At 36.9% G+C, this 16191-nt stretch overlaps 1 protein-coding gene across 1 annotated transcript; it reads left to right on the top strand.

Annotated features, from left to right (window-relative positions):
• Positions 1-387: 387 nt before the first annotated feature.
• LOC111243184 (uncharacterized) lies at positions 388-14242 on the top strand. The gene is made up of 5 exons (XM_086990103.1): positions 388-577; positions 3741-3892; positions 9643-9752; positions 11484-11637; positions 13372-14242. The coding sequence occupies exons 4-5, from the start codon at positions 11506-11508 to the stop codon at positions 13549-13551; spliced, it is 312 nt and encodes a 103-aa protein (XP_086846229.1). The 5' UTR covers positions 388-577; positions 3741-3892; positions 9643-9752; positions 11484-11505; the 3' UTR covers positions 13552-14242.
• Positions 14243-16191: the final 1949 nt, after the last annotated feature.

Below are 16191 nucleotides of genomic sequence, written 5' to 3'. Positions count from 1 at the left end.
GAACTTCAAGGAACCGAACCGCATTAAGCGCGCCAGCCGCTGCGTCGGGCGGAATCCATTTCTCCTTTAATCCACGACGAAGTACAGGTAAAGCGTGTGTATATATATATATATATATATATATATATATATATATATGGTACAAAATACTAGAGTATATGTTCACTGTTCAATGGCAAATAAAAAATATTTGTAAGCGAGAGGTACATAGAAGTCTGTTCAATTTAGCTGTTTGCCTCCGCTCTCTTGTTTATAAAAACAAGTTATATAGGATAGTCTGCTAATTCACTGTTGACGTTTGTAAAAAAGCTAAAGATTTCACTGTGCTATAGTTACAAATCATCCCTGTTGGTGTCAATCCACCGAAGTGACTTCAAACTTCAAATGTAAAAATTATGCCTTCAACAATTTTTCGGTGCCAATCGACGATTCAGGTGTAAATTGTGAGAACTATATAAATTTAAGGAATTACATCCGTGGTCTGAGTGTGGGTTGCGGGCGCATACTGGTTTTACTTTACAATGACCCTGTGAGACCTAGGCACGCAATAGACTTTGATGTAACAAAGGTTAATACGGTAAGCATGAAAAAGAAAGCAAAGGAAATTTTGCTCCAGCACTACTGCTTATGCTACTCGGACGTATGAGGCGCATGTTATGACATAAATAGAAAAGTTATTGCCATCTAGTGAAGGTCTTTGCTTATATTGCTCTACAGTAAAATTGTATTATATAGCTTCTATTATATTTTTAGTATGTAGAGAAAAGATCAGCAGTAAGATGCAACCATATCAAACAATACATTAAAAATAGCGCCAAGCAGGCAAAAGGACGTTTTGGTCGAAAGAGTCATCTTAAAATCTCCTAATGTCATGTTCTTAACAGCATTACCGTCACTGATTGTAGTGTCCTGCTTCCACATCCTGTGTCGCAAAACTTTTAGGCATAATTATTGCCGCTAGAATGCGCAATTACCTAAAGCGTCGCAGGACGAACGTCTTAAGGTGCAGCCTGATTATGCCAATCATGCTAGACATTCGATTCGATAATTTCTTCTGAAGAACGACTCTTTTTATAATCTACGGCCTGAAGCGCAAGGCTCGAGTGCTATTACATAGGCTCTGTACATTTAGTTAACTACACTCATCCGCGATAAGCCTATGCAAATGGACCTATATTTGAATCACTCTGAGTGAAGATCGCTGTCCGAGCTTCGGATGCGATAAAATAAAGGAATATACTATATAGAACTAGCATTAAGGTTGCCTCATTCGAGCATCTACATACTGGTGATAATCTTTAGGAGAAACCCTAGATTGTATGCGACGCATTTATACACGATGTTATTTGACAGATAAAAGCGTTCGTATTACTCAAAGAATCGGTCAAGAAAGAGGCGCATCTATAACCTAAAAATCGTAGACTGGTTAATCAAAGCTGTGTTATAAACACACTGTACTGTTATTTCTAGGCCAGCAGCAGGATAATGAGTGAAAAATGAATTGTGTGCTTTGACATACCGAATAATTAAGCAACCTTATGGCGAAAGTTTGCTCTATATCTATATCTATGTAAGGTTATTCTAGGATTTGTTCGTCTAAGACAAGGCTAAATATATTTACCTATACAAACTTTTTGTTCCCAAAGAAACACAAAAACGTTTCCTTGTGTACCCATATTGTTCTTACTGACATATGTAGCTGTTAATGCAGCGCCGGTATTCGACTCTTCAACAAGCCTAATAGAAAGGAAAGCTTCTTTTTCGGCTTCTGCATTACAGATTAACTTAAAGAATGGCGTTTCAACTTATCTTTTTGGTACGAATATTATGTAAACCTTCGGTATGGCGTATGGACCTGTATTTGCTGGAATATGACCATACAAATTGTGTTAAATGACCTCTTTATCGTTAAAGAAGACACTTGTTCTTGATTGTTTTCGTTGGAAGACGATTGGCAAATGTAAAAATCTATTATATTGAAGATAATGTAATATACAGCTGCAATCTCAGACCACCGCGTAGTAGTTTTTACGATTTGAATTATGCTAGATAGTGAGATAGTTTTACGATACTTTACAGGCAAGACGTTAGTAATAGTCAAACACACATAGATATTTCTAGGAACTAAAATATAATAACGGTACGGTCGGAAGTTGAGTTATTGATTTTCGACTTGCCAGAGCTCTAAGATATCATTTCATGTGTTATTGCGTTTTGTTTTCTAGAAGGGGCCGAGAGCCTTTTTTTTTTTTTTTTTTTTTTTTTTTTACCTAAAGCCTTGACTCAGAAAATTTCGTCGTACTCATATAGCAACCATAGTTATGTAATAAGAATTTGTTCTTATAAAGCATTTCCATCTGGCAGACGATCTAGAATAATGCCGGGTTGAATAGAGTTTTACAGAGATTCTAAATCGTTGGTAAGCATCTTTTAAGCCGGCGTTTGGATAAGACTCGTTTTCGACCACTGTTCCTTGTTCTTGACTTCCCGCTGCTAATCACTGATCGATACGCACTGGCCGATAGGTCGATCATTATCCTAGAAAGCTATTGTAATCGCTTTATTCAGATCATTAAATTTTAGCTCTACCTTGGGATTTAGACAGGGATATTTGATAGCTATTTCATTCTTGAAATTACGCAAAAGGACTATTTAATTAATTTACGTACGGTGATCAGTTTCTAGGCGAAGGACACAGGCTCTCGTAACAGTCATCCTTTGGCAAGAAAACGCTGCTTGTTCCCACCTAACAGATGCATAATAAGTGACATCATTACCTATACATTAATCTATTAAGATAAGTGGAGCTACTGTGAATTATATTGAATACCATTAAAATAGAATATATAACATATGACAGGTTTTGACAATGGCGGGCTCTAGGCCCTGACCGTAAAACGGAAATTTTGGGTGTTTATTTTGAACAAAAAGCCAACTCGTCATTTGAGTTTTGGATAAACGATATTGAAAACGAGATTGGCTAAACGAGATATGAACCCGGTCTTCGAAGAACGCTTACGATCGTTCATGTCAACTAGATTTGCCTCTATATAGCTTTGTTTACAGATTCGTGTTCACAAATTGTCCATAGAAATCCATCGCCTCTCGAACTCAAGCTGGAGAATTGTGACCATTGTTCTTTGAGATGCGCGCGGAATAATTCGAATAGCCTTTCTTGTGAACGGAAAACGTCTGTGGCGCCTCTAATGAAATTAAAATTAATTAAAAAAATAATAAATAAATTTAAAAAAATCGCGTCTAAAGCTGCATCGTCGCAGAAAACAAAGGGTATGTTCCAATAAAGCACTCACGCATACTTGCATCTGCACAGAGTCCGAATGAGAAAAAAAAAGCTTGAGGAACCTTATTTAAACTATTGTCTTGGGAAGAAAATAAGCATTCTTCATTGCCTCACTGACTGTTGTTCAGCGGCTGTACTAAGTGGGAGTATGTCCATTATTCTAAAAGGACTTGTTTTTGGAACAGATTTTCAATTAATTTGTTATAAATACTAGGTAGTTATAACAAATGTGTGATAGGAGTTTAACGCACTAAGCGAAGTCATGAGGCACAACTGACATGGAGTATATCACACCACGCTGATAGTTTTTTCAATGTACCCAATAAATACATGTTCGAAAATGATTCAAAAATTCAAACTGTTGCTCCTCTAAAACCCACAATACCTGGATTACGTGTATGAAACCCGTACATCTTTTATGAGAACATTCTTTCTATAGATTGGCATTCTGCATGGTTGAGTTTTGGCTTTACGGACAGATGTACGATTCTTGCTTGGCACCTATCATTCGGTCAACTGGAGGTCATGATGTTTTTCCTTGCTGCTGCTGCTGCTGCTGCTGCTGCTCTGGATTTCATCGATACGCCCATGGTAAGTTGCATCTCTGTAGATTTCCTTTTAACGATAGAAAGATTATTAGCTGTTTAATTAATTCTTAAAATATATATAATATCACTCCATATCGATACCATTTATGATCGTATTTTTTCGTTTGCTATTGAAACTTGCAGAAATGGCAATATTCTAGGCAACGTATCAGGCTTACCATAGTTCGTACATTTCAACTACCGTGTTTTATTCAGGATTCCACATCTGCACGACTTTGTGCACTCTGGGGTGGGGGGTTGTTATCGTTTTCAATAATTAATTAAATACTAGAAGATTTTGCGTCTGCTGCTGACGGATGTCGGGTCTGTCGGTGACTAGGGTTAATGCTAGATAATATTAATTGTATATCGTTAATATATGGTTCTGTTAACACATTCATTACACATACGTACTCAAAGATTATCATTTCTTTGACGTGTCCCTTTGACTAATTCTAGCCCTTGACCATTCGTATCAATTTGGATTATAGCAATGCAAGCCAGCCAAGAGCTGCCCTTGACAAGACCATCACATGTACTTTAGGTTGGGAAATACTAGGAAATGAATTAGAACCAGTACCTACATGATCATCTTGTTCTATTGCTAGCATACTGCCGAACAAGTCATATGTAACAACATAGATGCCAATTGACGATAGTAGGTTTATGTAAATTTGTATAATTGTATGACCAATCGCCTCATGCGCTTATAATATAAAGCAAATTCTCAATTTTAGTGACGCCCACATACTAGAATTCCTACCTGTCGATATATGAGGCGATAAGGTGATGCTGGGCTGCGTAATCTTTCCGAACCCAATTCAGTTGTATGATTTCTGCGAACATTTTGTAGAACCTAATTATCCTATGCTGTTCCCTATATTTTCCGAAGAAGTTTTTACTATGTCCAGAAAAACCTCCCGCAAACTCTAACATAGTAATTATATAAGAGTGAAATAATGGAACGATGCGATAAGGCTGCACTTCGGCCTACGCAATTAGTCAAACATATTGCCATCTTTTATTCATTGAATAAGCAATTATGCCATCAATGTAGCAAGGGTCAGCTGCATTAACAGTAACTGGAAATGCCCTTAGAGAGCAGACACTTAAATATGCACATAATACCGGCTTCTCGGATTGTTCCTGCTTAAAAATATTTGTCCGTTGAAAAAGTGGTCTACTACGATACATGAGGTATGAGGCAAACGAAAAAAATTAGCGCCTAGGGCCAATAATAATGTACGAAAAAGAAAATACCCAACAACAGCAGTCAGTTACCTCAGCCGGCTCTTTCCATAAATCTGTGGTCCGCTGCGCTGTCTACGTTTAATAGTTTTTGCCGGTATCTGACATTGTATTGATACTAGCCTCCTTTTGACAAAAAGCTGAAACAAATCATGTAAAACAATATAGCAGTTACAATTAAAGGAAATAGACCAGAAGTAATCCAATTGTATAAATGTTAGTACTTGTCACCGGTTGCACTGTTGTGTAGCAAATAACGCAGAACTGAGGGTTGTTCTTTTACCTCTAATGAAGCGTTACAAATAAAAGTTTTTTGCAACAACAGCAGTCTAATTAAAGTTATATAATTATGTAGTTCTTCGACTTCCCAATAGCGTTCCTGGGAGTCCCTCCTGATGTGACATTCCTGCACAAGATATTCAACCTTCTTTACCAATTCTAACGGCGTTGCGAATTTATTCCTAAACTTGGGCCTTCGGGCTGGATTTTCGGTACGGCTTCGCGCCACCGAGTGCATCATGCACGTCAGGCTAAGTGAGTCGTCAACCTCACAGCGTGTACATATTTTACACTCAACTTAACGAAAAATAATATCATATAGCGGGTATTACTTTGACGAGTTTTCTAACTCTGCACTCATTTAATTATACTAATCCAGATGGCAGGAACTGGATCTTGACAGGGAGAAATTTAAGCTCACTTAAAAATGAGGTGTTATGGGAAAAATTACCGGCGATGCCTACGGGCGTGATTCTTCAACTGTTCCCTTAACCTTTGAACTATTTTATCACGAGTAATCGAATGAAACAACGGGTTAGATTAGTGTGTCTTTGGCAGCAGTTTTGTGTATAAGATTGCAATTCATTGCTAAAGTAGGCTCGTACTGCAGAGAACCGCCTCGACCAACGTGTTTCTCATAGTTTATTTTATACTACCAAGCCCACGAGCTTATAGCACGACAGGGAACTATGCATAGAAGATATCCATGTTTTCTCTTTATGAATGAAAATGTATCTGGCCTATCGTATAATGTAGGCTGGCCCATCGAACTATTTCAATATTCCCTACGAGAGTCAATTTACATTGTCAATGGAAAAATTTGTGCTAATAGCCAGACAAATTTGAATTTAGCCTTAATAATCGCATCCTCAATAGCTAGTAGCTATGCCTTTTGCAGGAGTGAATAAAAGCCTCCTCATAATTTAGAAGTCATATATAAAGTTTACGCATATGTTAGGTACTTCTTTGAAACATCTAGATAATTATATTATATTGTATCGATGCTTAATAATGTAGCAGATTACTAATATTTTTAAGAAATTCTCAGTGATAGATGTAATTATAACTAACCCTAGGTAAATGTTTAGGGATGTAGTTATGATTACTTGCGCGTTAAATTTTTGCAGTTTTAGGTACCTTGATAAAAAACTATGGGTCGCTGTTTATTATTTGGAACAAAATGTTAGAAATGTTTTGTGGAAGCTGATGATCCCAAATACGGCCTTACAAAACCACGGAAATCCATCAACGTTTTTTTTTATTTTCAGATATTCAAGCATGGGTTATTGAATTGAAGTTGTCTAGACTTTGTTTTCTTAGTACGTAGGTCAAATTTCTTAGATTCAAGCCTCTTATAGAGCTTCGCAGTATTATCGATGTATACTAATAAAGGATCGATAGAAATTTAAATAACGACAAATAAATAGGGACTACCAATCTAAATAATTCTATTTAGCGAATTGTTAAAACGAACGAGCCGAATTAATTTGCGAATTTCTAGCTCTCAGTGTTAATTTTTTTTAAATCGAATTGAGCACTTTTTAAACCGAACAGGAAGATTTCAAACCATATCCGATTTTCCGTTTCGATTCCCGTCCAACTTGAAAGTCTTCGACCTGAAATAAAAATGATGGACTTTCAAAACCTTTTCCAGAGCTATCCACTGATATCAAATTCATATACAGTTCTCTATGAAAAACAGAACCTTTCAAGGTTCTCTTAGTTCATATATGACGTGTGGCAATAGTGACACATGCTTGAACCACAGCCAGGATTGTCTGGCATACTATCTAGGATTATACGGGATAGAATAAAACAGGAACACGCGTACTCTTAAACGGACAAACAATTACGGTTAAATCAATGGTAATAAGTTCATACATGAAGTCCTAGCAGTGAAGTTCTCAACACAAACCTATGTACACACAGACACAACTTGCATATTACCAATTAATTTACTCTTACAAACAAAGAGTCACTCAAATATAATACCAGCTCAATTGTAACACTAATCTAGTTAACCTGGTACCACTGAGTACTTACGCTAGCCATAAAAAATAATAGGTCAAATTATAGACTTTAACTTGAAGGGCTTTTCGATACTGTAATCGGAAAATATATATATATATATACAAGTTTTCTGCCAGATAAATAAATGTGTACATTGTGATTCCTTAATCATTTAAGATATAATATGAGCAAATAAAGCAGTTCGTACTATATAATTCAATTCAACCGTGTAGCAGTTAAAAGCTTCGTTTGAAAGCCTGACGCACGAACGATTGACAATGGATACCGGCAAGATGCTAAGGTTAGCTTCTAGATTTGCTTTGGAAGCATGCTTATTTAATAGAGGTCTTCACGTTTACCTAACGTAGTGAGAGGTACACCTCAAACCATCGCATTGACTCGTCACAGGCTAATCAATGATTTTGCTTGATGCTTTTTTTTTACCAACAAACTAATAACCAGACCCATACACTCATTATGGACAAGGTCCGCTATTGCTCATTAACAGTGGAACCCCGTTAATGAATAGCCGTAAATTATATATTTAGCAAAAAGCTATAAAACACCGCCGCTTAATTTCACGCTATCTAATCTCAAAAATTTATTTGACAGAAGAGAACAGAATGTTTCGTTTGTAGGCGCATAAGGACAGCTAAATAAACTGGATCTTGTTCTCATCACTGGATTATTCCTAAGTGTAGTGCAAGTTAGTTGTCACCTATGTGTTCGATCTTCAATTATTCGTCACTTGATAGGGAATTTTATTATACTACTTTTTTACTATTCTCAACTTTTTACTCAACTTACGGTGGAATATGCCACAAACCGTTTTAGCTAATTCCAAATATAAAAAAAATCTTACGAAGCTTGCAGTACGAACAGGCAACAGCTGCTCGTTCCGTAGTTGTTAGAAGTTTGTACGGTAGTTTTTGACCTACGAGGGATCGTGTATCAGTTCTATTAGCAATTACATTTTGCATTCAAGTGCACAACACAGTGGCTCCGTTTAGGTATATCCATATATTTCTCGTGTCCTCGACAGGCTTATTGTAAGTGTTACTCATACACAAAGTAAAGCCTCAGTATAACTGTTCTTCATGGACCTGCTAAAACTTCATTGTGAATTTAGGAAACTTACGTTAAAGGACCTTAAAGGACGTTAAATCGTCTCTCGTTAGCATGTGCGCAAAGTCTTTGGCTGCACTGCTGCTTCACCACCAGACTCGGATCTTATCTTTTTTTGGACACAGCATGGCACGATCCTAGTGGATAAAACCAGTTCTTACGTCACTTATCTTAAAACGTTCCGAAGTAACTACGATCTTGTATTTCCCAATACCATATAGGTGCACATATGCATGTATATATCGGCCTAAGTTACCTAAAATGTGCCTTTTGAACACGTTGCGATACGATGCACAGCTACAGGGCAACAGCCACAGGGGATAGCCGAAGAAAAACGACGGCGCGTCTAATTTAGGTTTCAATGCTGTAGTCGCTAAAAGCTACTTGAACGATCTAAAAGCTGTTGGAGCCATAAATGGTTTCCCCGTCGGATGGTGGCAGGCATCTATCCGTAGGAGCCAATTAACGAAGGCTGGCTAAGCATGTCTAAGAACAAAGCCTTTTATTAACCGCTAACGGCCTAGATTCAGATCAGTTAAACTGAAAAACGGAAATCTATGAAACTTTAACATGATAGCCTTGATCTATTTACGGTCACTCTAATGAAAGTATCTAAAATAGGCATGTTTCGACACAACGTTGGAAGCAGATTAAGCCGCGAAATGAAGTTATGATTAAAGCGAATAGCAGTTGCATATGAAAGAACGGCCAAGAAAAACGTCCCTATCGATGTCTGTTTCATTCACATGCAGGCCACGATTAAGCGACACGAAATTTGTTCCAATATGTCGCTCCTACTCTGTGTTTTTTTGTTTGCCCAAAGGGTTTGTGGCATTATTCATTCAAAGTCTAGACGGCTAGAATGACGGCTAAAGTAGGAGATAAAAGTTAGCGAGTAATAATCTGAGGGAAATAATATTAATTCACTGGAATCAAGCTTCACACTCATCGATACATGCTAGGTAGACGTTATCCAATCATGAGTAAACAGCCCTTCAAAACCCCTTAAATATATATGTATATATAGGTAGCTCCAAGAAGGTAATTTTTTTTTTATCTTGACCTAATGATTTCGGTATGTCGGAATGGCAGAGCTGTGGAAGAAGTTCGGGGGAATGGAAGGTTGAAGTGACAAGCTACAACGTCTTGTAAAGGGTACGGGGTAAGAACCTGGCTCTCCTTGTACAGGATAGCCTGAAAAGGTAGGCTAACCCTTCTTTGCTCACTTCGAATTACCTTTTCGAATATCAACACCGCGGACCGTGTTGATATTCGAGTTCATCTAAACCGTTTAGCCTAGAATTAACATTAAAGATTAGTGCTAGACATCACAAGAAAATTCGATTATTAAGCAAAAGATCTCCATGAGTTTAGAACTTATTTCTTCATAATGGTGCATTGTGCTAGCAAAGAGTGGTCTTCAACGTGTCCAGCTAGTCACGTGATCTTTTAGAATCAACCAAAAGTTTTTGAGGGTTCTAGAAGGACTGGTAAACAAACAAGTTTTAAAATTAATTATATCAAAATAAAAACTATTCATCTTAAATGAGATCGAACTTTAAAATGTTACAGTACGGGTATATTATATAAACTTTGACACCTTCTAAAATACATTTTTCTGTTTTGCTTCCCTTTTTTTCCTAGAAATAAGTACCACTATTCAACCCTATACGCGACACCATGAAACAATATCTTTATGGACCATAAAGCTTTGTAAAAGCGACAATATATATATATATAATACTACCACGACGCCTAAAAGCATCGCTTTTTCCCAATGCTTAATGTATAATTATATTAATCTATAATAACTGATGCAAAAATATCTACTGTGGCGTTCGAGCTAACAGTCTTTACTTCTAACTACGTTTAACAAAAACTGAAATTCCATACTCTGCAAGAAAAATAGCAAATTAAAAGCACATACTTTCAGCCAGACTCCATAAAACAGGATAAACTTAACAGCTGCTAGGGTGTTTTCAGTGTAGTAAATGAATGTATATCAATGTTTCGTCGTCAATACCTTCTTTTTGCTTATCGACGCACCTGTGTAACGTGCCTAAGTTGATTGCAGCAGCTAAGCGTTAGTGCTCTGCAAGACGCGTGCAGTGCCCCTCAAAGGCGTGTCTCCTGTGTTCTTAGGATTCGATATTTTTTTCCTAAATGAATGAAACACTTAGTGCTTGTAAAGGTTTCAAATATGCCTATATAGGCCGCAGCTAGGATTGCGATAGGAGAGGATTACGCCTAATTATGACCTAGAAGTGCAGAACAGGGAAAAGAAGAGTGAAGAAGATAGAATAAACCGAAATAGACAAAAGGCTGAAATCTCCGAGTATTAATAGTCTATATCTTTTGCGACAGAGAATTTAACGGCAGAAAGAATTTATTTCTTGGTCTTCAGCACACACCAGGGATAGGTAAGGCTCTACAAAATCATCTCTTCCATACAATAGCAGTAATCAAAGCATCGGGACAAACGTATTTTAAGACTTTCACCAGGTCTGTTACATTGAAGCCTTACAAGTATTTGGTAGGTACGTCAAGTAATCTCCAAATGTAACGCCTCAAAAAGTAGGTGTAGTCCATCAACACAAACGTGTATTTTTGCATTTGCCTATTGAGTGTTCAATAAAGAAGGCAAAACCGAAAAATCCGATGATTTTGTGCTGTAAAAACAGTCTGAGAAGAGTAGCTAAGAAATTCGACCAAAACATCGTGTTTCAGTGCCTAACAAAATCGGCAAATCTAAATTGAAAGAATGGCAGAAACGACAATGTGAGATACAGCATTCTATCAAAATAAGCAAAACATTAGCCAGACGAGGATTATGGAAAAGAAGAATTTTTTGAAGTGATTCAGACCTGAAAAAGTAAACAAATAAGCCCAATTGTTATATTATATGTTTCTATATGCTGGAAAACATTCGCCAGGCCTCTATTACACACATGAAGGATGCACAAAGACGCGTTTGAACAATCAAAAGTGAGATGGGGAAGCTACAAGCAGGACATGTTGCCGGCTCAGGCGAAAACAGGAACATCAGCGTGGTGCAATACGATCATTAAAGTGGCAGCAGCTATCAAGGTTGGTGTTCTTCAATTCAACTTGCTCGAAACATGTAGTGTTGAATTTTACCATTCTAAAGGATCGTCTTTATAGGCCTCCCTAGTAGGATTTTACCTTTGTTGGGCGTACCGCAAAGCAAAGTTTGAATTCTCATTTTCAAGCTCAAATGCAATAATATATATTACGAATCAACACGGCATTATTAATCTATTGAGTAAAAAACATTTTGAATAGACATTATTTCATTAATATATTTAGGAAAGTGTGTGTCTATGTAGAAAACACTATTTGTATTAACGAAGTAAGCGTGTATACGATATTCAGCGTTTTATTTAGGAGAAAATAATAGTGATCGTAAACCAAGACGGAATTTATCAAAGAATAATAAAAATTAGGTTTGTAGAAAATACCTTGTAGAAAACGCATTCTCATCTAAATAAACCTATCAATCGTGAGATCAAATGGCTGTCGCAAAAAATTGAAACGCAAAACTCGATAACAAGACCCATATAGAATTCATTTATGACTTGTTGAACTTTTTTTTTATCTGATGTCCACACTTTAGACCTAATAGTCACTAGCAGCGGTGACAATATTCACAGTTCATAGGCCACAAGTTGACAGTGCGTGTTAGTCCAGTTTATTGTTAAGCAAAGACAAATGATAGATCTACAAAACAGTAGTTTAACGGAATATTCAATTGGTCACCTATAGTCGGTATAAATTATATCTGATTGTCCTGTAAGTTAGGCTGGCTAAACTTCAAAAAATGGAAACTCTAAAAATGTATTTAAGATCCCCTTTGAAGATCGGCTTCTGGGAAGCGCTAAGTCCGACCCAAACTCATTAGGAAATTTCAGAGGTACATAGACCCAATATTACAGCGCATTAGTATTGCGCGGTCAGGAAATGGTTCGTTCATTTTCGACAAAAGGTCGGTCTTCTAGCTTGGAGGACCTAAAATTCTCATTGTAGTCAATTAAAGCCTACATATGAGCCTTCACTAAATTGCAGGAATCACATGACATCTGAGTCGATCGTTTAATGACATCTGGGAACCAACGATTGCGTCGGTCGAATAAACATCTAAGCCTCCATTAGTATACATTTTTGAACGGTGTCTGCACAGCCAATAAGCTTCTAAGACTAAACTTACAAACCCCTATCTACTCTTACAAACCCCGCGACGGGTGGTGAAAATGGATATTCTACGATAATTTCATATAAGTTAGATGATGGTCAAAGTGAGGTCGTGAAGCTTAAACGAGCGCTTAGGTTGGACCTCATCCGAAGGAAGTAATGCTATACATTTTGAACGGCTTATTGAGGGGTGCTCTTTTATGATTTTCTCTCAAACAATTAAAGCGTAACCCCAGTTAAGTATACAGCTCAATTTTTGGAAAGCGTTCGGCTATCGCCCACAACAGACAATTTAAGTTTCATTTTAGTAACAAACTGTACTTTTAGTAAAAAAAACACGAAATTTAATTGGGATATTTTGCTTCGTCGAGTTTATACGACTTTGCTCTTTCCTGTTATCCCCCTCAAAAGTTTGTATCGCAAATAAAGATATTAACTTCTGCAAAAAAAACTGAACTGAACTGAAGAACTGCTTGAAAAATGTGTAAGAAAGATAGTTAGTACATCATCGATTGAAGTTATCCAATTGTTTTTATCCAAATTAGGTAAAATTCTCGTGAACTTACGGCGTAATTAAACAGAAGGTGATTATAGACTCTTCTATTATTTCAGGTTCCAATACCGTATGCTTCAGATATATTCGTCCTCCTGGAATTATCCTGGTACTGGAAATGTTCTCTCTTTATCGATCTCGTGAGCCTATTTCTTCTGCGAGCTGCGGGTGGTTATTTTCGGATGTTTCTGATCATATTCGTCACGCCTAGGTTAAAGCATGCAGTACACGCCTATTGAAATAGTGGTTTTAAGCCCAATTTTTTTATTTACCTTGAAACTAAGGTTTCTGAGCGTGTGGCACATATTTGTTCTCTGAAAACTTCGGATGCCGTACTCTCAAAACCGATATGCCATACACATACTTAAAAACTCTATGTTTTTGAGAATTGTTGTTAAATTCAGTTTCAATGACGACCTTAAATCGGTTGTTCCTCTAGGGCCATCATTGCGCTACAGCCTACCGGTACAAGTATTCAATTAAGCATTCAGTTCAATTAAGCAATCTACCTAAACATGTATAGAGGACAGAGCAAAAAATCTTCTAGGCTAGTGCACGCAGAAACAAACGACGACTATGTATATTTTAGAATATTATAATTAAGAAACTTTTATTTGAAAATTACCACTTACATACCGGTACAAACCTAACGAATAATGTAGTTGAAACTAAAAAACAGGTTGCCAGCTATTGAAAAAGCTGCTTTCACGCTAAACTAGATGCGTCCCTCGTACGTACAACTAATATATTGTTGTGTCGCTTGTATATTTGTGTATTCGTTTATACATAGTGTCATATAGGTTCATATAATGGCCTATTTGTATGAGCCTAATTTTCTTCTGGTTTAGAAAATCAAAAATAGAGATAGCTAATTTAAGTATATTGCAAAACCGGCAATAAGTTATTTTTTGATAGACTTTTTTTTGCAGTTTTTATCGACTAACGTGTTTTATGTGACGATTGTACTTCTTCACGTGCTTGCCTGGTATATCCACCTGGTACTTGAAGGCCATTTTCATACTGGCGTTACACAAACACTTCGGTTAACAGTTTGGTGACTGTTTCTGCAGCCTTACGCTTGGCAAGTCGTGCTGAAGGGTGCACCAGCAATGCAGCGTTCCCTTCAAGTGAACGGCGACAGTCTTGCGTTCATCCCTTCGTTATATACAAGCGAGAAAGATGTCATGCTCTTAAGAAGAAGCAAGTATAAATATAACGGCAATAAACAATTGTTGAGAATAAATTTCCGTAACATAAACCAGCAGAAAATAACTTAGAGCTATTCACGAAAGGGTAACTTGAGACTGACTCGTACTTAGGCTTGAATTATGTTAATTGCTGAGCTCGCCTCAAAGGCTACCTTCTGCTGATAAGTGAAGCCCTTAGTTACCGAACGAAGGCATCTGCTTTTAGATACTTTTTAGCTGTATAATTGTAATATGTAAAGCTTGAAAGTAAACTAATGTAAAAAAAAAGTACTTCAGTAGGTGTCATTCCAGCGGCATGGACGGTCAATCCTCACCTTCTCCATGCAACGCAGAGTTGTTAACTTTGAACGAAGCTGTGAGAGTAATTTCGATGTTTGCAGTTTGTTCGAACCCTAATTCAGTGTTAATTTTTATGGCATCAATAATCGGTATTTTTTGTGGCGTGTTTACTGATAAACTATCATACATCCATGTTCAATGATTATATAGCATTCTGTTATTTATATTGGGTATCGCCGTTACGATTTCTGGAACTTTATGGGAGGGTTGAGGTAACTTTCTGTTTCTGATACGCTGGAGGATTTTTCACGCTTATATTCAATATAAAATATGGGATAAGAAAAAAGTCCAACTTACATATTCGTCGACCAAATTTGCTGCAGGTTACACTTCTGCGCTACTAGCAACATTTTTAAATTACGTTACGGTGTAAACTAGTAAGTGAATTTAATAATTACAGAATATAGAAAAGATTGAACGATTCGATAACTTCCAAATCAACTTTTATGTATTCCCTACATATTTATACGTCTACAACAGTATAGTAATTGGTTTATTTAGCTACTGTGCCAAATCTATGTCTATGAACCGCACACACAAAGTGTTGAATCATACGCTTCAAACCTTTCGTTCCTCGTTCCGAAGAGATCCTTTTCGTAACGTAACATACCCACACAGATATATAGGCATAAAAAATGATTCTTTTGAGTCTGCTTAGAACTATGGGGGTCATCTTTGGATCACAGATATTTTATAACTCCTAAGTTATCAAACATAGATCTTTGGCAAAATCAATTCGTTGTAGGCCCGACATTGCACCATTTATTTCAGGCCCCGAAAAATACTGTTCCAGTCAGAAAAATATGCAACAAATGTCCTAAATATAGGGTTGCATTGCCCACTTGATTGAAAGAATGCCCGTTTATCTATCGGTAACGAGTTTACAAACCTTTTGAATCAGCCTAGTTTAAATTACGTTCAAAAATTTACGTCTACGGAATTTACAGGTTTCTCGACATAAATGGCCCTAGAATTACGCCCCCACTAATACCAAAGGATCATCGTTTTACATTATTTAGTATGTTCATAGCGTACTAGTGTTTCCCATATCGACTATATTATAGAATGATTTTAGGGCAAAACCCTTTTAATTCTATTCGTTTTAAGATTAATATTATTCAAAGGTTACTGCTGAATCGTTGCCGACTGTCTCTGGTAGTAGCGGCAATAGCAATTTATATAGAATGAGCTTATATGTACGTCTTCTAGAAGAAGGAATATGTTTTTATGGAAGTTTAAATAATTAAATTGCAGTAACATTTTGCATCTAATGTAATGTTCTGTAAAAAGGAGGCCGATATGCGAGATATTTTTCCTCTCAAGATCACTGGT

Source organism: Varroa destructor, unplaced genomic scaffold (genome assembly GCF_002443255.2).
Source record: "Varroa destructor unplaced genomic scaffold, Vdes_3.0 BEIS01000001.1, whole genome shotgun sequence".
In the NCBI taxonomy this organism is placed as follows: domain Eukaryota; kingdom Metazoa; phylum Arthropoda; class Arachnida; order Mesostigmata; family Varroidae; genus Varroa; species Varroa destructor.
This window is presented reverse-complemented; position numbering and strand designations above follow the sequence as displayed.

Bases quoted from the DNA above. Each gene is read 5' to 3' on its own strand.
- LOC111243184 (XM_086990103.1), top strand. From the start codon at position 11,506: ATGCACAAAGACGCGTTTGAACAATCAAAAGTGAGATGGGGAAGCTAC. The intron at 11,638-13,371 runs GTTGGTGTTCTT...CTATTATTTCAG, and splicing joins AAGTGGCAGCAGCTATCAAG to GTTCCAATACCGTATGCTTC.